Source organism: Heteronotia binoei, chromosome 8, assembly GCF_032191835.1.
Source record: "Heteronotia binoei isolate CCM8104 ecotype False Entrance Well chromosome 8, APGP_CSIRO_Hbin_v1, whole genome shotgun sequence".
Classification (NCBI taxonomy): Eukaryota; Metazoa; Chordata; class Lepidosauria; order Squamata; family Gekkonidae; genus Heteronotia; species Heteronotia binoei.
The window spans coordinates 46272840-46292875 of record NC_083230.1 but is presented as its reverse complement, the minus strand read 5'-3'; the positions used below and the strand labels follow the sequence as shown (position 1 = coordinate 46292875).

The 20036-nt window shown below is 43.4% G+C and overlaps 1 protein-coding gene across 1 annotated transcript in view; it reads right to left on the bottom strand.

Moving 5' to 3' along the window:
- TBK1 (TANK binding kinase 1) overlaps nt 1-19406 on the bottom strand; it is a 48917-nt gene extending 29511 nt beyond the window's left edge. The window contains exons 1-6 of the mRNA XM_060244986.1: nt 19270-19406; nt 15035-15153; nt 14418-14558; nt 13404-13533; nt 3122-3303; nt 450-610 (exon numbers count right to left, since the gene is read on the bottom strand). Coding sequence (XP_060100969.1) covers nt 450-610; nt 3122-3303; nt 13404-13533; nt 14418-14558; nt 15035-15121 — 701 coding nt within the window. The 5' untranslated portion in view covers nt 15122-15153; nt 19270-19406. The remainder of the gene's footprint in view (nt 1-449; nt 611-3121; nt 3304-13403; nt 13534-14417; nt 14559-15034; nt 15154-19269) is intronic.
- Between the last annotated feature and the right edge of the window lie 630 nt (nt 19407-20036).

Genomic DNA, 20036 nt, shown 5'->3' with positions numbered 1-20036 from the left:
ACAATAATACTAGGAAAACTTGAAGGCAATAGCTTTCAACTAGCACTGAAAATGGTCACCTTCTTACTTATACACAAGTGAATTTTACATAGACATGTCACAGGCTATACCTTTTAACTCCAAGGTTTACAGTTTTTTCCCTTCTGTTCAGTGTATGTATCTGTCATGTATGCATCTGTCAACTGAGGGCACACTATTTAAAATGGGCTATCATTTACAACAATTTATATCATGATAAATCATGATAAAAAAGATTCCTTTTTTTGTTTTGCTGCATCAGACTGAAAGGGCTACAATTCTCAAACATGCATGGTCAATCATGTACCTGAGTTACAAAAGAAAAATGCTTTCGCTTGTATTTTAATTGTTTTTTCAGTTTCTTGGCTTTGGCACTTTTATTCAAAAAAGAAAAATGTATACAGAGAGAATATCTTTCTAGAGTTACCTACATCACTTCCTTGTTTCTGCGAGGTCCTTCAAAAGGCCGAAAGGGTAAACTTCCAGTAGCAGCATGGTAAAAAGTCACCCCTATGCTCCACAAATCAACTGTTGCACCATATTTCTTTTGGTGCTCTTTCCTCAGTACTGCACGTTCATACATATCAGGGTGCTAGAGAATTGGAAGAAGAAAGCTACATAGGAATGTCAATTTATGAACAATTAAAAATACTATAGACAGGGTGTGTTTTTTGTAGAAAAAGCCCAGTAGGAACTCATTTGCATATTAGGCCACACCCCTGATGTCACCATTGTTTCACAGGGCTTTTTTGTAGAAAAGTCCAGCAGGAGGTCATTTGCATATTAAGCCATACCCCTGATGCCAAGCCAGCTGGAACTGTGTTCCTGCTTTAAAAAAGCCCTGGCTAAAGATGGGAAGCAAATGAGCCCATTTTAGCTCAGAAATTGGGTGGTCTTTCACCTAGGAAATTGGAAATATAAAAATAAACTATTCTACCAATTATGAGAAAGGTCACATAAACTTCTTGTGTATACAGATGCAAGATAACTGGTTTAAAAGCTACCTATTATAGCACTATGAAATCTCTTGAGAAAATGCTTACACAAGTATTTATGGAACAATACTCATGACAACTTCCTTTCAGTCATTGTTCTTCAGATAAAAACCCTGTGTGTTCTAGGTAGCTTTATAGTATCCTTTATTATATAATAAAAGCCCTGTGGTGAGGCCAAATCCCGATCTCCTATTGGCTTAGAGATGCACTCCATAAACCATTGGCCCATCAACTACCACTCAAGGTCTGTTGTGTACGATTGGTTGAGGACTGAGGCACTGCTTTGCAGAGAAGATAGAGAAAGCCTTCTCTCATTTGGCTGATGGAGGGAGCAGGAGGGAAATTGCCACAGAAAGCCTTCCCCCAATTGGCTGAGGGCTCTTGGATCTTCCTGGTGAGCATATAAAAGGAAAGGAAGGGAGCAGAGCCCCTCTGTTTGTTTGGAGCTGCTCTGCTTTCATTTTCCTGTAAAGTTTTAAGAAGTTAGTTGAAATACAGTAGATGGTTCTGGTGAGTAAATTGCTCCAGTGAATAATTGCCCCAATGAGATCACAAAAGTGTTTGCTTGCAAACTGTGTTTATTTGGCTGCTTTGTGTGGGTGAGAGTGTGTGTTCACTTTAATTTAGTGGAAGTGCAGGCAGCTGCTGCATGCAAGGAAATGAAGACTATATTCAGGGGAACAACGATGTTGTATTTCTATTTTTTTGCAGGACGGAATGGGAAAGTTTCCTGGATCCATCCCCAAAATCTCCAGGTATTTTCTGAGTTGGACCTGGCAACCCTACAGCCAAAATTGGTTTTGATCCCCATTGTGGAGCAAGGCAGCACAGAAATGAAAGATGAAATATCCTATTCCAAATACCAAACAAAAGGGGCTTAAAAACAGTCCTGAACTATCATACCCAGTGTGGTGTCATGGTTAAAGTGTAGGAAACATAGGTTTAAATCCCACTTCTGCCATGGCAGCTTACTGCGTGACCTTGGGCAAGTCAAATACCCTCAATCAGAGTTCATACAGCTGTTGTGAGGATAAAATGGAAGAGAGAATGATGTAAATTGCTTTGGGTCCCCATTGCAGTGAGAGGAGGGGTGGGTGGGAAGCAGAGAAAGATAATACAGGGGTTGCCAGGAGGAGGGAAAGAGAAAATTACATAGGGAGGGGAAATATGGGGGAAGTGAGATGCCCCTCCCTGCAAGTCCTTCTAGGTTCCCTACTCTGCAACTAGGCTCAGCCCAAGCTTGACTGGTACCATCCAACCCAGTCAGTGTTTTTCACAGAAGAGGCTACCAAGGCCAAAGGGGAAGGAAAAGAGGGAAAGCTGAAGACTAAAAGAGGTAAGCTGGCTGGAGGGTGGGAAGGGGAGAAGGAAGAAGAATACTACAGATTTATACCCCACCCTTCTCTCTGAACCATAGACTCAGAGCAAGTTTACAATCTCATATATCTTCTCCCCTCCACAACAGACACCCTGTGAGGTGGGTGGAGCTCAGAGGGCTTTCACAGCAGCTGCCCTTTCAAGGACAAATCCTGCGTTAGCTATGGCTAACCCAAGGCCATTCCAGCAGCTGTAAGTGGAGGAGTGGGGAAACAAACCCGGTTCTCCCAGATAAAGAGTCCGCACACTGAACCACCACACCAAACTGGCAGGGGGGAATGGGAAAGTCTCCTGGATCCATCCCCAAAGCCCTCAGGTATTTTCTGAGTTGGACCTGGCAACCCTACAGCCACAATTGGTTTTGATCCCCCTTGTGGAGCAAGGCAGCACAGACATGAAGGATGAAATATCCTATGGGGGCCCCAGGGAAGGCTATGGGGGCTCCGAGGGAAGGGAAGAACAAATTCATGAGAGAAGGAAAATGCAAGTCCATGTAGGTCCCCCTCTTGTTTAATCTAATGCTTTTGAGATTAAAAATAAATCTGGTAAATCAGTATGATGGTGCAATCCTATTTTGTTATTCCAATCTGTGCCTTGCTTTTATAATAATGGTGACATAATGTCTTAAGATATCACTACAAGAAAATGTTGGAAGGCTTGTAGTACATACAAGTCATCACCAAAATATATTCCAAACTTCAAGGATTCTAAAATTAAATGAATTGGCTTACCAAGTATTCTTCTGTACCATAGAGGGAGACAAACTGTTCATCATCTTCCAGTTCCCTAGCAGCCCCAAAATCTGTCAATTTGTAAACAGACTGACCATCTTCACCTATAACACGCATTATATTGCCTGGTTTAATGTCACGATGCACTATTCCATTCTCTCGAAGATGATTCATCCCAGCCACTTAAACAAAGGTACAAAGATAAGTATATGAATATTTTCAAAGAAGCAAACAATTAATTATCAAAGATTTCAGGTTTTCACGGCTGGTAACATCATTAGGGTTTGTAGAATCTTTCGGGATCAAGTGCTGTGTTCTACTGGAGAAAGTTTTCCTTCCAGACGTTTCGTTCTCAGCTGCGGAGAACATCCTCAGCTGCAACGCCACTGAGGATGTTCTCCGCAGCTGAGAACGAAACGTCTGGAAGGAAAACTTTCTCCAGTAGAACACGGCACTTGATCCCGAAAGATTCTACAAACCCTAAACAATTAATTAGTTGAAGCTGAATCCATCAAAGACAGAGGTTCTGTGACTGGGGAGGGGGGGTGGGGACAGGATTCAAATTGGATTGCAAACTCCAATAGGAGTGCTTCAAGGATCTGTCCTGGGACCTGTTTTGTTCAACATCTTTATAAATGATTTGGATGAAGGAATAGAGGGAATGCTTATTAAATTTGCAGATTATTCTAAATTGGGAGGAGTAGCAGATACAGTAAAAGACAGATACAAGATAATCTTGACAGGTTGGAAAACTGGGCTAAAAAAATTAAAATGAATTTAAACAGGCATTAATGTAAAGTTCTGCATTTAGGCAAGAAAAATCAAATGCATAATTACAGGATAGGGGAGACTTGTCTTGGCAGTAGTTTGCACGATAAAGATCTAGTGGTCTTAGTGGTTATTCACTGAACTTGAGTCAGCAGTATAATGTGGTAGATAATAAGGCAAATGAGATTTTGGGCTATATCAAGGGAAGTATAGTGTCCAGATTGCGCAAAGTAATGGTATCATTTTACTCAGCTCTGGTTAGACCTCACCGAGGATATTGTGCTGAGTTTTGGGCACCACAATTTAAGGGTATAGACAAGCTGGAACATGTCCAGAGAAGGGAAACAAAGATGGTGAGGGGTCTGGAGACCTATGAGGAAAGTTTGAAGGAGCTGAATATGTTTAGTCTGGAAAGGAGGCCAATGAGAGGTGATATGATCACCATCTTCAAATACCCGAAGGGCTGTCATATAGAGGATGGTGAGAATTATTTTCTGTTGCCCCAGAAGGTCAGATCAGAACCAATGGGTTGAAAATAAATGAAAAATGTTTCTGGCTAAACATCAGGAAGAATTTCCTGACCAAGTGATTCCTCAGTGGAAGAGGTTTCCTTGGGATATGGTGGGCTCTCCTTCCTTGGAGCTTTTTAAACAGAGGCTAGATGACCATCTGACAGCAATGCTGATTCTGTGACTTAGGCAGATCATGAGAAAGAGGGCAGGAAGGATGGCATCAGTGCTTAGTTCTTGTGGCCCTTTCTTACATGCCCAGAGAAATGCTGATTGCTGCTCTGGTGTCAGTCAGCAATTTTTCTTCAGTTTGGCAGGGGATCCTGGAAGTTTTTGCCATCTTCTGGGCATGGAGCAGGGGTCACTGGGGATAGACATGTGGGGGGGGGAAGTATTTATGAATTCCCTGCATTGTGCAGGGGGTTGGACTAGATGACCCTGGAGGTACCTTCCAACTCTTTGATTCTATGATTCTACCAGTTCTTGACGAAGCACCACTAATACCGCCATCGTCTATCAAACGCCTGGGAGTGAAGCTGGCTCCCTCTTGATGGAAATCCAGGTCATGCACATTGCCAAGGTGGCATTTTTCCATCTATGCCAAGCTTGGCAACTGGTTCCCCTATCATGCCCAGACCTAGCCAGAGTAATCCATGCAACAGTCACCTCCAGATTAGACTAACGTATGCTGGCCTACCTGAGACTGACTCATAAGTTTCAGCAGGTCCAAAATACAGCAGTGCAAGTCCTGATGGCAGCACTACAGAAAGCACATATTCAACCAGTGCTGCGCTAGCTGCACTGGTTCCCAGAGGAGTAGCAGTTCAGGTTATGGTTTTGACTTTTAAGGCCTTAAATGCTCTGGGACCAGTTTATCTGTGGGATCTTCTCTGGTATGTCTCTGGAGGAGCATTACACCCTCCTGGTGAAAACACTCTGGTGATCCCTGGCCATAGGGGAGGTCTGTCTTCGACTAGGGACAGAGCCTTCTCAGTCCTGGACCCAACCTGGTGGAACTAGCTGTCGAATGACGTCAAGGCCCTGCAGGACGTTATGTAATTCTGCAGGGCCTGTAAGGCAAAGATGCTTCTCCAGGCCTTCAGTTGAGGGCAGGGATGGTATGTTCTTGACTGGCACCTTTCCTTTTTACTTCCCCTTCAGACGTTCTTTAAGTTTCTCTCCTCCCACTCCTTTTACTTCCCCTTCAGACGTTCTTTAAGTTTCTCTCCTCCCACTCCCAGCATGACATCCTGGTAGTCTAGGATGCAGAAATCTTATAGGATGCCATCTGAGGTTTTAAAAATATTTTTAAAGTAATTTGTTGTGTTATTTTAACTGTATATTGTCTTAATCTATGTCAAGGATGGCCAAACTGCAGCTCAGGAACGGCATGTGGCTCTTTCACACATATTATACAGCTCCTGGAAGTCAAGGAGGAACTTAATGCAGGCTTACACTCAAGTAAGTGTGCTTAGCATCAGGACCTCAATCAGCCTCTAAGCACTGACTCATAGGTCAGTGACTTTCTCTGCAAGTTTGGCCACCACAGATCTATGTTGTACATTGCCCAGAACCCAGTGACAATCCAAGATATGCCAAAGAATCAGGTCTTTAAAAATAAACTATGCAAACTTATGAAATAAGATATATTCAGCAACTGCCTGTAGTTTTAAACTGTTGATATATTCCCAGCATATTAACTCTAAAATGAGCACTTAGTGAACATGTAAATATTTGAACAAAGCAGTAGACAAGTGCACCTTTAAGACCAACTAAGTTTTATTCAGAATGTAAGCTTAAGCTACCCCATCCAAGGCTGGGAATTGGATTTCCCCTCTCAAGTCCGTGCGACTATGCAAACATACATACATACACATACATACATACATTTTTTGTTGTTGTTCAGTTGCACAATTGAGTCCGACTCTTTGCAACTCAGTGGACAAAGTCACTCCAGGCCCTTCTGTCTTCCACCATCCTCCGAAGTCTGCTCAAATTCATGTTAGTTACATCAGTAACGCTGTCCAGCCATCTCATCTTTTGCCATTCCCTTCTTATTTTGCCTTCTATCTTTCCCAGCATCAGGATCTTCTCCAGTGAGTGCTCCCTTCTCATTTGGTGGCCAAAATATTTGAGCTTTAGCTTCAGCATCTGACCTTCCAGGGGTCAGGGTTGATTTCCCTTAGGACTTACTAATTCGATCATATTGCAGTCCAAGGGACTCTCAAGATTCTTCTCCAGCTCGAAAGCATCTATTCTTCTGCGCTCAGCCTTCCTTATGGTCCAACTCTCACAGCCATACACTGGGAATACCACAGCCATACACTGGGAATACCATCACTTTGATTACACAGACTTTTGTTGGCAGGGTGATGTCTCTACTTTTTATTATACTTCCTAGGTTTGTCATAGCTGTCCTCCCAAGGAGCAAACGTCTTTTAATTTCATGGCTACAGTCATCATCTGCAGTGATCTTGGATCCCAGAAATGTGAAGTCTGTCACTACTTCCATGTCTTCCCCTTCCATTTCCCAAGGGGTGATGGGGCTGGATGCCATGATCTTAGTTTTTTTTGATGTTGAGTTTCAAGCCTACTTTTGCGCTCTTCTCTTTCACCCTCAACAAGAGGTTCTTTAGGTCCTCCTCACTTTCTACCATTAGAGTGGCATCGTCTACATATCTGAGGTTGTTGATGTTTTTCCTAAAATCTTAATTCCGGCTTGTGCTTCATCCAGTCTGGCATTCCGAATGATTTACTCTGCATATAAATTAAATAAGCAGGATAACAATATACGTCCTTGTCGAACTCTTTTTCCTATTCTAAACCAATCAGTTGTTTCATATCCTGTCCTGACTGCTGCTTCTTGACCCTTATACAAGTTTCTCAGGAGACATGTGAGGTGGTCTGGTACTCCCATCTCTTTAAGGACTTGCCACCATTTGTTGTGATCCACACAATCAAAGGCTTTAGCATAGTCAATAAAACAGAAATAGATGTTTTTCTGATACTCCCGTGCTTTCTCCATAATCTAGCGAATGTTGGCAATTTGATCTCTAGTTCCTCTTCCTCTCCAAAACCCAGCTTGAACTTCTGGTAGTTCCCGATCTACATACTGCTGAAGCCTAGCTTGTAGGATCTTTAACATGACCTTGCTGGCATGTGAAATGAGTGCAATGGTGCGATAGTTTGAACATTCCTTGGCATTGTCCTTCTTTGGGACTGGAATATAAACTGACTTTTTCCAATCCTGTGGCACTTTCCAAATTTGCTGACATAATGTGTGCATTACTGTAACAGCACTGTCTTTTAGGACTTTGAATAGCTCAACATACATACATACATTTATGGGATTTCTATCCCACCCATCCCACCAAAGCAAGTTCAGGATGGGTTACAATACTCATGCTATGTTTAAATTTTTTGGTAAATTAATTTCATTATTTCATTCACAATGTCATGTTATCCCAGAGGGTTTCTATAAGATTATTTGGGGAAATTTTTCTATTTAGATATTATCACAGATGCCTGGTTTTGTAGTTCTCAAAAATGTGAATTTGTGTCTGCAGTAGGGATGGGCATGAACTGGACCCTGGTTTGAGTACAAACCGGGCTGTTTTGTGGTTCCTGAACCAAAAGTTCAGGAGAATGTGCCTCCCACGAACTTTCCCCAAACTTCACAGGGAGGGTTCATGCAGGCTCCTAACGTATTTAAATATCTTCTAAGCCTCTGAAATTGAGCTCCAAAAGGCATTTAAATGCCATCAAGAGCCCACCACCAACCCCCTGGCTTGACCTGATCTTGATATCTTTGTTAGTGTATCTTCATAGGTGTTCAAGCAAATACAAGAATACACGTTATATGTTATTGTTTTCATCTGCCTGAGCTCCAAAGGCTTTCGAAGGTCATGTTTGCAGTTCAGTTGCGTCAGCTGGCCTGACACAACTGAGCTCTCAGAGTGAACTATGAAGACTTTTATAGGCCTTCAGGGCCCTCCTCTGGGTGCAGTGTGCCCATACAAGGACATATAAGGCATACAAAAGCCTCAGAGCTCTCTCTCTGAGAGCTCAGTCAGGCCAACCCAACCCAGAAGGCATTTAAATGCCTTCAGAGCTAACGTCTGCCTGGGTGGTGTGACCCAGAAGTAAGATCTGAAGGCATTTAAATGCCTTTGGAGCTCACTCAGGAACTCCCAAACTGGATGAAGCATGAACCAGTATGTCCAGTAGAGGTGTTTGTCCGAGCCACAATGCTCCAATGAACCTTCCTTTTTCCCTGTTTATGCCCATCCCAGGCCTGTACAGATAACATGCCTCTTCTTCACAGCAAAAAATGTTATAAAATAAACATCAGGGTCAAGAGACCTCACCTATTGATCCTCTGCAAATCTATGCACACAGAATCAACCCTTTATGTTGCTACGTTGCAAGAAGTTAAATGAATGTAAGGCTGTTTATGGTGAAACAGGTCTGGAAAAGGAAGAGCTGTTAAGAGCTAAGTGTGTGGAGGGAGGGGCAAGCAGTACAAATGAAAGTGAAACTTTTTGAGTAGAAAATGCCAGAAATCTTGAGATATTTGTTAGCATATCCTCACAAATGTTCAAGCAAATACAAGAATACATATCCTTTAGTCATAAAACCGAAGCCACAGTGGCAAATTCCAGGGTCCTGATTTGTTTCAGTCACTGGGACTGTACTGCAGCAAGTATTGGCTGACACTCTGTCTGTCACCACTTTCTACTACCATTGGGTAGCCTATCTGTCACCCGCCCACTGCAGCCTTCCCCACTTTCTTGCAGGATTGGCTTGCAATCCGTCTCTGTCATGCCATTGGCTGATTCTGCTCTCCCCACCCACTGCTGACCCTGTCAAGCAAGAATACCATTAGATGGCCAATGACCTCTGAGGGAGACTGTTGAGGGCTTACTGATCACTACTGCCTCTCCTCAGGGCCCTATCTATCTTCTTCTCATTTTTTTCTCTCACTCCTTTATCCCCCTCTTTTTTCTATCTCCCCCTTCTATTCTTTTTCTCATTCTTTCTCTGTATCTCTGTCTTTCAGTCTTTTTAGTTCATTCTGTCTACCTTCCTGCTTTTAATCCACCTACACAGTAGCAGTTAACATATCTTCAATAAATGTTCATTCACAGCGGGGAGGGGCCACTTCAGAGGGAGCAAAAGAGAGGCTTGTAATGGCTTTCTTCGCAGTGTCAGCTGCTTGATGCTACCAGCCATTTCCTCCAAGGGAACCACTGTTACCAACTTTCAGGTGCTTGGTGTCCCCCCTGCCCCCCACTATGAAGACAAACCATCCTTTTCCCGTGTAGAGGCTGCCAGGTTGCCAACTCCAGGACAGGAAATTCCAGATGGCAGAGATCACCACCCCCTGAGGTGTGTGTGTGGGAGAATTAATACCTTCACTTGGGTGGGTGGGAAGACAGCAAGGCTGGGGGGGCACCTTTAGAGGCCTTTAGTTGTACCTTTCCAGGTTGGTGGGGAATTCCTAAGGTATCAATACAGGCCTCTGAGGGAGAGGCCTTTCCTTCTGGGAATCACTGTTGCCAATCTCCAGGTGATGGCTGGAGATCTCTCAGAATTACAACTGCTATCCAAATGGCAGAGATCAGCTCCTTTTGAGATGAGAGGGGAATGAATGCCTTCACTTGCGTGGGTGGGAAGACAGCAAGACTGGGCGGAGGGCACATGGGTGGGAAGACAGCAAGGCTGGGGGGGGGCACCTTTAGTGGTACCTTTCCAGGTTGGTGGGAAATTCCTGGAGATTCTATAGTGGAGTTTGGGGAGGGCATACAAGTTAGGATATCAGTGTGGGGTCTGCCAGACACAACTTCTTGCTGTGGAAGCTGACTGGGTAAATTCAGACCTGTCACAGACTTCTAGCCTAACCTGCCTCACAGGGTTGTTGTTCAGATCAAAGAAGGGAGAAGAGAATACTGAAATCTGCTTTGGTCTCCCTCATACCATGAAGAAAGACTGTCTTTTTTGTATGTAGAGGCAGCAGGGAAGGGGAAGATTATGGAAACCTGAAGTCAGAGGGGGAGACAGAGGGATGGCTCCACCTGGGGGTAGCTACCCTACACCTGGCTGCTTGCTACTGTTCAGCAGCCGCCACCCTATGGCAGTCACTGTGGCATAAGAATTAGGGTTTCAGAGTGGGATCTGCTAGACCCAGATTCTTGATGTGGGTGATTTTGGACCAGTCACAGACTTCCAGCCTAACCAGCCTCACATGGTTGTTGTTCAGATCACAAGGGGGGAGAGGAGAATGATGTAAACTGCTTTGATCCTCCCCTCCCCGCACTGTGAAGAAAGACTGTCATTTTCCTATCGAGAGGTTGCAGGGAGGGGAGAGGTAATGGAAACTTGAAGTCAGAGGGGTAGATAAAGGGAAGGAAATAGGTTAGGAAATTCCTGGAGATTTAAGGGGTAGGGCCTGCAGAGGGTGTGGTTTGAGGAGGGATAGGACCTCAGGCAGGTACAATGCTATTTCCTCCTCGGGAATCCCTGGAGATCACTCAGATTTCCAATTGCTCTCTAGGTGGCAGAGATCGGCTCCCCTTGAGGTGAGAAGCCTTCACTTGGGTGGGTAGGAAGACAGCAAGGGTGGCCTCCTTCTAGAGCCCGTTGTATTTTTCTTCACAACGGGCCTTACTTCTAGTACTATATAATGTTATTGTTTTAGTTATGTAAAACAATTAAAATGGTTATTGTTAATTATTATTTTTCTTCCAATAAAGTACAGCAGAAAAAAATGTCCAAATATGAATGATGAACCTATTAAAACTGGTTTCATAATAATATATCTGAAGTGCTAAATAACCAATCATAACATTTCTGATGTTACTAAAATTAACCTAAAAAGTTGTTATACTAAAATAAAACTTTAATCTGGGTTTGAAATATTAAGGCCAGCAAGAATGAGTCTATAAGTAGAAAGTCATTATTTAAATCTACCCTGATTTATAAAATTTAGTGTAGTCATACCATTTTTATAGAAAATATTTTATTATCACCACTGTCTATTGCTGGGATTATTACTATGTGACACAGTTATCTTTCCTAGTCTATAATCATCCTTATCTACCTACAACAAGGGGGAAAATACAGCTATGAGGAGTCTTATGGCACCAGTACAATTTGACTATTAAAAGGTAATACAGCTTTAGACACTTTTAAAATTGAAATTACAGCCTAAAAGCTATTAAAATGTTCAGATTTTTTTTTCTAGATTTATATCTCACACACACAAGGCAAGAAGTCTTTAATTTTGCGAGGAATGCTGGAGAAGGAACCACTAGGCAAGCTACACTGCAGACAAAACAGTGATAGTGAGCGGAAAACAGCTCAGATATGTGTAATGGATATGATGAATATATACAGCATCTCTTTTCAAGACAAGACTTACGCTGTCCAAGAGATAAATTTTCCCCTGCATGCTAATAAGTGAAGCCTGGGTGTTTCCCCAAACTTGTAAGTTAACATAGGCTACGCTTGCACAATCACTGATCATTTGGGGGTTTTTTACCCATGTCCCCATGCTAAACTACTTCCTACAGTATTACTTAAATTACTTCCCTGAAAATTTTAGTAGGACATGCATAAACTGCATCAGTTAATCCTGCTGAAAAAGGCAGAAGTGGAGCAGAAAACATCATGAGTGTTATCTGTATCTGTGTGCCTCTGTTATGAGGCAAAGGGAATGTATTGTAAGAGAAAATTCCTAGGGCATTAGAAGGCAGCCAGATAACTCTGTCTCAAGCACAGAAGGACTTGAGGCCAATCAGGCAGCTTAGATCATAGGGGAGAGTGGGATGTGTGTGTACAAACAGTAGGAAATTCTCTCTCCTTCCCTGGAGCAAGCATAGGGATCTGTTGAGGCTGGGTGAGTGGGCGTCAATGTGGCAGATGAGGTTCAATGTGACCAGGTGCAAAGTAATACACATTGGGGCCAAGAATCCCAGCTACAAATACAAGTTGATGGGGTGTGAACTGGCAGAGACTGATCAAGAGAGAGATCTTGGGGTCGTAGTAGATAACTCACTGAAAAATGTCAAGACAGTGTGCGATTGCGATAAAAAAGGCCAACGCCATGCTGGGAATTATTAGGAAGGGAACTGAAAACAAATCAGCCAGTATCATAATGCCCCTCTATAAATCGCTGGTGTGGTCTCATTTGGAATACTGTGTGCAATTCTGGTCACCGCACCTCAAAAAGGATATTATAGCATTGGAAAAAGTGCAGAAAAGAGCAACTAGAAAGATTAAAGGTTTGAAACACTTTCCCTATGAAGAAAGGTTAAAACGCTTGGGGCTCTTTAGCTTGGAGAAACGTCAACTGCGGGGTGACATGATAGAGGTTTACAAGATTATGCATGGGATGGAGAAGGTAGAGAAAGAAGTACTTTTCTCCCTTTCTCACAATACAAGAACTCGTGGGCATTCGATGAAATTGCTGAGCAGTCGGGTTAGAACAGATAAAAGGAGGTACTTCTTCACCCAAAGGGTGATTAACATGTGGAATTCACTGCCACAGGAGGTGGTCGCAGCTACAAGCATAGCCAGCTTCAAGAGGGGGTTAGATAAAAATATGGAGCAGAGGTCTATCAGCGGCTATTAGCCACAGTGTGTGTGTGTGTGTGTATATAATATAAAATTTTTCACCACTGTGTGACACAGAGTGTTGGACTGGATGGGCCATTGGCCTGATCCAACATGGCTTCTCTTATGTCCATATATTGCAAAAACATTGTTTAATCATTCACAATATAAACACAGGGAAGAGATTTCTTCCTTCTGTTTCCCCCAACTTTAAAAAAACTATTAAGCTACTGCTGAAAGCCTTAGTACTAGCATATGCATCCAATGGTAAAATAAGTCAGATCAACACAATGGTTCGGCAGCACAGACGTACAAACTTTTGAATATGGTACCATAACAGTTAGACAAGCCAAAGAGCAGACAATGAACTACAGAAGAAAAGTTTCACATACCAACATCCTTCAACACAATCAAGAATTCTGATTCTGGCAAGCCATAGGCATTAGATGGCTCTTCTAAAACTGTGTACAAACTGCCACATGGACAAAATTCCATAACAAGAACTTTATGTCTAGAAGTTGTCTAAAAAAGAACAAAGGATTTGTAAATTACATGAATCAAATCACCATCTTAGAAGATTGCCTCAATGGTCAAAATTTTGTACACCACTAGTACTTAGGTAAGAGCCCCGTGGATCAGAGTGGTAAAGCTGCAGCACTGCAGTCAGAGCCCTCTGCTCACAACCTGAGTTCTATCCCAGAGGAAGCTGGTTCAGGTAGCCAGCTCAGGTTGACTCAGCCTCCATCTTTCCGAGGTTGGTAAAATGAATACCCAGCTTGCTGGGGTGGGGGGGGAATGTAGATGACTGAGGACGGCAATGGCAAACCACCCCGTAAAAAGTGTGCCATGAAAACGTTTTGAAAGCAATGTCACCCCAGAGTCGAAAACGACTAGTGCTTGCACAGGGGACTAACTTTACCTTTAGTACTTAGGTAAATCATTCTATGACATCTTTCCAGTGGCTTTCAAATTCAAGTACAATTATCTTAAGCTAAGAAAATATAAAGCTGATCATGTTGAAGTTGTTATCCTTCAAATTACCAGATGGGGGAGGAAAAATTGCTTCCAAAAATTCCCTTTAAACAAACAAAAAGTTCCAACTTTCATCTTTGCTGTCAAAGTTGTCAGATTTTTTCCCCCGTGAGTATATCACACACATTACATGAAGTTCTGCTGTGAAATTTCAAGGAAGGATTATTTTAAGTGAGTGATATTACTTCAACTGACTACAAAAAAGAACCTCTTATATGGGAGATAAAAGAGTTATCTTTAAAAAAAGAGGTTAGATCTAAAAAGCAAGTAACATTTTTCATAAATAGCAGAGAGCACACCATATATAATGATGCAGTTTATATGTTACAGTAGAACATATACACAAAACATCTTACACTGTCCCAGTTAATTACCTCTTCCTCAATGGCAAATAATTTTACAATGTTTTTGTGATTCAATTTCTTTAATACTTCAAATTCTCGCATCTGAACATCAACAGGACGAAGGAAGCTGAAGTTATTAAATACTTTGACAGCATACAAGTCACCAGTTTTCTGTAAAACAAATACTGAGATTATTTAAAAAGAAAATGGGAAACATGTCACAAGTATTTTACTTGTAAAACAAATACTGAGATTATTTAAAAAGAAAATGGGAAACATGTCACAAGTATTTTACTAATAAAATCCTAGTTACCATCCTTTATAAATTCTATAATACAAAATTATAATATTAACTGACAATGGGGGAAAAACTTTTTCCATAGAGGTGATCATGATAAAAAATGGCACAATACATAAACACAAATAATATTTACAACACCACTGTTATTTTATAAAAAGGGCTGACTGAAAAAAGAGAGTCAATTGCATTTTGTAAACCCTTCAGTGTGAATATCCATGACCATTATTGTTAAAAATATCAGTCATTTTCTAAAGGAAAGATCAAACATTTAGCAATACAAGGAGACTCAACAGTTAGTCTACATTAACATAAAACATTATCAAGCATATGGATAGGATATACAAACCTTGTGTCGTCCACGGAAAACATTTGCAGTAGCTCCTTGACCCAGGATGTCTGATACAAGCCAGAGATAATTTGGAGTGCTCTGCATGTTTGCTCTTGATTAGGCGATTCTTACTTAATCTTAACAAGCAATTAAAACATTCTTCAGTTGACAAAATTACAACATAAGAAAATCTGTTCTTTTAAAATTATAACATTGACATCTACATGATGATAGCATAAAAGATCTATATATAATACCAGGGCTGAGGTGGTGGGCACCCAATTTTTTGGCATCTCCAAAAAAGGGTCCAGGCAAATAGGCGTGAAAAACCTCAGCTTGAGACCCTGGGGAGCCGTTACCAGTCTGAGTAGACAATACTGACTTTGCTGGACCAAGGGTCTGATTCAGTGTAAGGCAGCTTCATATGTTCATAAGTAAGATACCACAAATATGTACTTCCATGGCTTTTTTTGAGCAAGAATGCAGAGGAACGATTTGATTTTTATCCACTCTGCTTATAACTAACACTGTATGACACTCTGCTTATAACTAACATTTATTTATCCAGCCCATATGTGTCAGTAGAGCAACTGGAAATCAAGCAGCAGAGGCAAGCATGAGGGCCTCTAGTTTGCTATGTGAACAACTCTGGGGCACAAAGTACCTGCAGTGCAATCCCAAACAGCCTTACACCCTTTTAAATCTATTGATTTCAAAATACTTTGAAGGATATAACTATGTCCGGGAGTGCACTGCTAATCTGTCATTTCTAGTAGCAAAGTCATGCTTGCTCAGGACGCTCAGCTCATTTTTGAATGGTGAGGGCTGCGGTTAAAAGCAGAGCTTTTTTCTCCGTACTATTGAACATTTTCACACCACCCAAAGTATTTCATTTTCCGCTTTTTTGATCCCTCAGCTTTCAGTCACCTATACCAAGGTCCCATCACCGCAATTTTAGAAAGCCTGCAGATGATTAAAACTGCAAGTCACATCTACAACATCTACATCTACAACAGCAGGCAGAAGTAATGGCTACTCCAGTCAAGCCAACCCACAAGCTGCCTCTGCCAGAGCTGGACAAATCCATCCATGTACATGGTAGTGCCCTAAAGAGAAGTCATCTCTCCTGCTGGGTGGTCAAACTGGAGAACTAGTCTGGAAGACTAGACATAACCCAGAACTACAGAAATGTACAGGAAGAGGCTGGTCCTGTTTCCACAGAATTTTTTTTTTAAATGTTAAATGTCAAGTAAGCAATCATTCAGTACTTCAAATATTCATTAGGAAACAAAAGGCTTTGAAGATACTGTAGGTTTACAATGCTTCTGTTATACATACGGAGGTGAACTCCACATTTAAAGAGCTTTTCATAGGAAAGGCCTGAATCTGGAAAGCCTCAGTCACATTTACTTCCCCAGGCCTTGTAAGGCACTGATGATACATGTCAGATACCTGAGGTCTAGAAACAAAACTTCTAAGGGGCAAAAAAGTTACACTGTTTACAGCAAGCTTTTATTCCAACAATTTCTTGCAGCCTTTCCAGGAAATTCAAATATATTATTTCAGGCCCTCGCTTCCCACATTTCTGTAGAAACACCTGAAGCCTGCCCAACCATATCCAAAGGAAGATTTCCAGCTCTGTATTCAACGGACTGTACAAGAGCACCTTTTAAAGTAACACAATATCCAAACCTTAAGTATAATAAATGCTGTATGAGGCATTTTCAGTTTTTTAAAAAAGTTATAATCCAGTTGCAGAGACTGCTTATTCCCTTGTCTGACTCTATAATTAATTCCCAATATAGTTCTGCTACTTGCTGTTTTAAAAAGAGCTTTATAAAATTTACATCTCCACAAAGCTATTTCTTAGATTGTTTTATTGCTGCCATTTTATAACTTTTAAATTATTGATATTATCTGTTGTATTGTTTTAACGGAACCTTAATCCACCTGCCCTATGCTGCAGAGCGGTAAACTGCAATACTGCAGTCCAAGGTCTGCTCACAATCTGAGTTCGATCCCAGCAGAAGCTGGGTTCAGGTAGCTGACTCAAGGTTGACTCACCCTTCCATCCATCCAAGGTTGGTAAAATCAGTACCCAGCTTGCTGGAGGTAAAGTATAGATGGGACGGTGTTAGGTGAGCAGTGCTGGCCCAAGGGCATGTGGTGCCCCAGTCGCTGCCCCCCCCCACAACGCTGCAATGCAGTGCCACACTCGGTTGCACCCAAGGGCACTGCGCCAAGGCACCCGCCCACTCTTTCCCTTTCGGTTGCCTCCCCCTGAGCGATCAGATCATCTTATCTTTTGAAGAAAGACTGGAGGCTTCTCTCCCCTCTTTTCCCAAACGGGAGGGAGAGCCAAGCCTTCTCCAGCGCGTCCTTCAAAAGATAATATGCATGCTGTGTTGCGGCCAGTAGGGCCCAGACGCTGCACACTCTGATTGCGCCGGGGTGGAGGCGAAGGGACGGGAAGGGAAAGGAGGGGCAGGTGGTGGTGGCAGGCAAACTAGGCACCTCGAGGGGGGGAAGCACCAACTTGGCACCCCCACCCTCCCAGTGCCCTAGGAAACTGCCTAGTTTGCCTAATGGGCAAGCCGGCCCTGTAGGGGAGGGACGGTGGCTCAGTGGTAGAGCATCTTGTTGGTAAGCAGAAGGTTCAATCCCCGGCATCTCCAACTAAAAAGGGTCTGGGGCACCTCGAGGGGGGGAAGCCCAACTTGGCACCCCCACCCTCCCAGTGCCCTAGGAAACTGCCTAGTTTGCCTAATGGGCAAGCCGGCCCTGTAGGGGAGGGACGGTGGCTCAGTGGTAGAGCATCTTGTTGGTAAGCAGAAGGTTCAATCCCCAGCATCTCCAACTAAAAAGGGTCAAGGCAAGTAGGCGTGAAAAACCTCAGCTTTAGACCCTGGAGAGGCGTTGCCACTCTGAGTAGACAATACTGACTCTGATGGACCGAGGATCTGATTCAGTATAAGGCAGCTTCATATATGTTCATGACTGGGGAAGGCAATGGCAAAGCACCCCATAAAAAGTCTGCCGTGAAAATATCATGATGTAACGTCAACCCAGAGTCAGAAATGACTGGTGCTTGCACAGGGGACTACCTTACCTTTAATCCACCTAAAATATCAGTACATACAAAGGCAGGATTTAAATGTTTTTTTTAAAGGGGGTTCTTCTATGGCAGGTAATTCAAAGTGTTTAGAAGCATACAGTTAGTTAGGATACACTTCCTTCTTCACAGAGATTGTCTTCTACTACTGCAAAGGCTGAAATGCACATTACAAGTTACTACATAGAAGGGCTAATGCGCATCTTTTTAACTACTTTGCCCTGAGTTCAACAGGATTTCCAAAGCACTTTTTTTGCAACCAATGACCGATTTGAGAATTTAACCTCAAGTCTCTCAAACCCAAAATCAACACTTGAAATGGCAATAGAAACCTTAACACGGGGGGGGGGATCCTTAATCAGTGGAAAGTGTGAGCCACACTGCTCAGTCCATAACAGGAATAAGCAGCGGCAGAACGACGGGAATGCCGAGTCATGCATCACTCGGTACGCTACAACTGAGCCCATACACTACCTCCACTGCAAAACACTTGCATTGGAAAACTGGATGTTAACGAAACCTCTATGACGATTCGTGCAGGCTGCCTCTTGCACGCATGTCTGAACGCTCCCTTTAAGGAAGCGTGGAGACCCGATATGCAGAGTAGCCACAGGAAAGTAGCAGAGGAAACAGGTTACTGAGTCTTTTGACAAGCAACAAGAATGCGGCAGTCATCGGTTTCTTCCAAGTCCCTGTCTTGAACAGTCCCGCGGAAGTAAAAAGAGGGAAGGACGACTGGAAAACTTGACCGACTGTACAACATTGACAGATATTCGTGCAGAAACGGGAAGTTTTTGGCCGCTGTAGGCTGGCTTGGGAAAAGCTGCACCTGCCGGGGACTCCTTCCCTCTAAAACGCGGGAGCGTCTGCTCTCCCGTGCCTTTGGTCACTTCCGCGCCGCGCGCACTTCTTGCTTTCCTTCCCTCCACCCACCGCCCATCTCCGGCCCAACAGCTGCCGCTGCCGCCGCTTCAGAGCAGGAGAGCGGGGAATTCCCCCACCTCGGGCCTGCAAAGGCTGACCAGGCAAGCCTCGAGCAGAGAGGCGCATTTCCCTCCCACAGAGAGTCGTCATGCACTGGCTTTATAAGGGAAATTAAACCGGGCGACATGTCTCTTGCGGGCCTCTCGCTCCGCCTTACCCGCTCCGAGCCCCCCTCGACAGCGAAGGCGGGAAAGACCCTTCCCCAGCCCCGCGCCAGCTCCCGCCGTGGCTCGCCAACCACTTTCACCCGCACGGCTCGGCTCCCCTGCCTGCTTCCGGCTTCCTGACGCGTAGGAGGCGGGCCAGCTCCACGCAAGACCGAGGTGGGTCGCCCGGTTTGGTTCACGCCGGCACACCCCTTTCCACAGACTGCCTACCGCGGAGGGGATCGCAAAGAATCGTCACGTAGACACCCCCCCCCCCCAAAAAAGTGGGCTGGTGAGAAGCAAATGGTGGAGGATGAAAGGATCAGAACAAAGTTGCGGTTTGAGCAGTAGATTGCTGACCACCAGAGCAGGACTCCGAATCAACCGACGGAGTCCTAAAAGTTCTCGTAGCAGTTAGGCCCAAACTAGATTATCTGCCCAATTGTTTGTTTCGCCCTTCCTCCGAAGGAGCTCAGACGTATCAGAATGCACCCATCTCCGCTTCACTTGGTCATTTCAACACTGAGGTAGACTGGGCAGAGAGCATTTACTGGCAAAAGGTCACCCAACGAGCTCCGAACTGAATGCCGATGATTTATTCAAGGCAAAAGAATGTACAGTGCGTGGGGATATGCTAAAATGAATGACAGGAATGCCCGTCGGAAACAATGGGGCGGGTCTGAAAGCCCATTGGATATAATGGAAGCCCGGAATGCCAATTTGTTTGCATGGCTCTATTTAAATACATTACAGCACACAAAAGTTGTAATGAAAATGC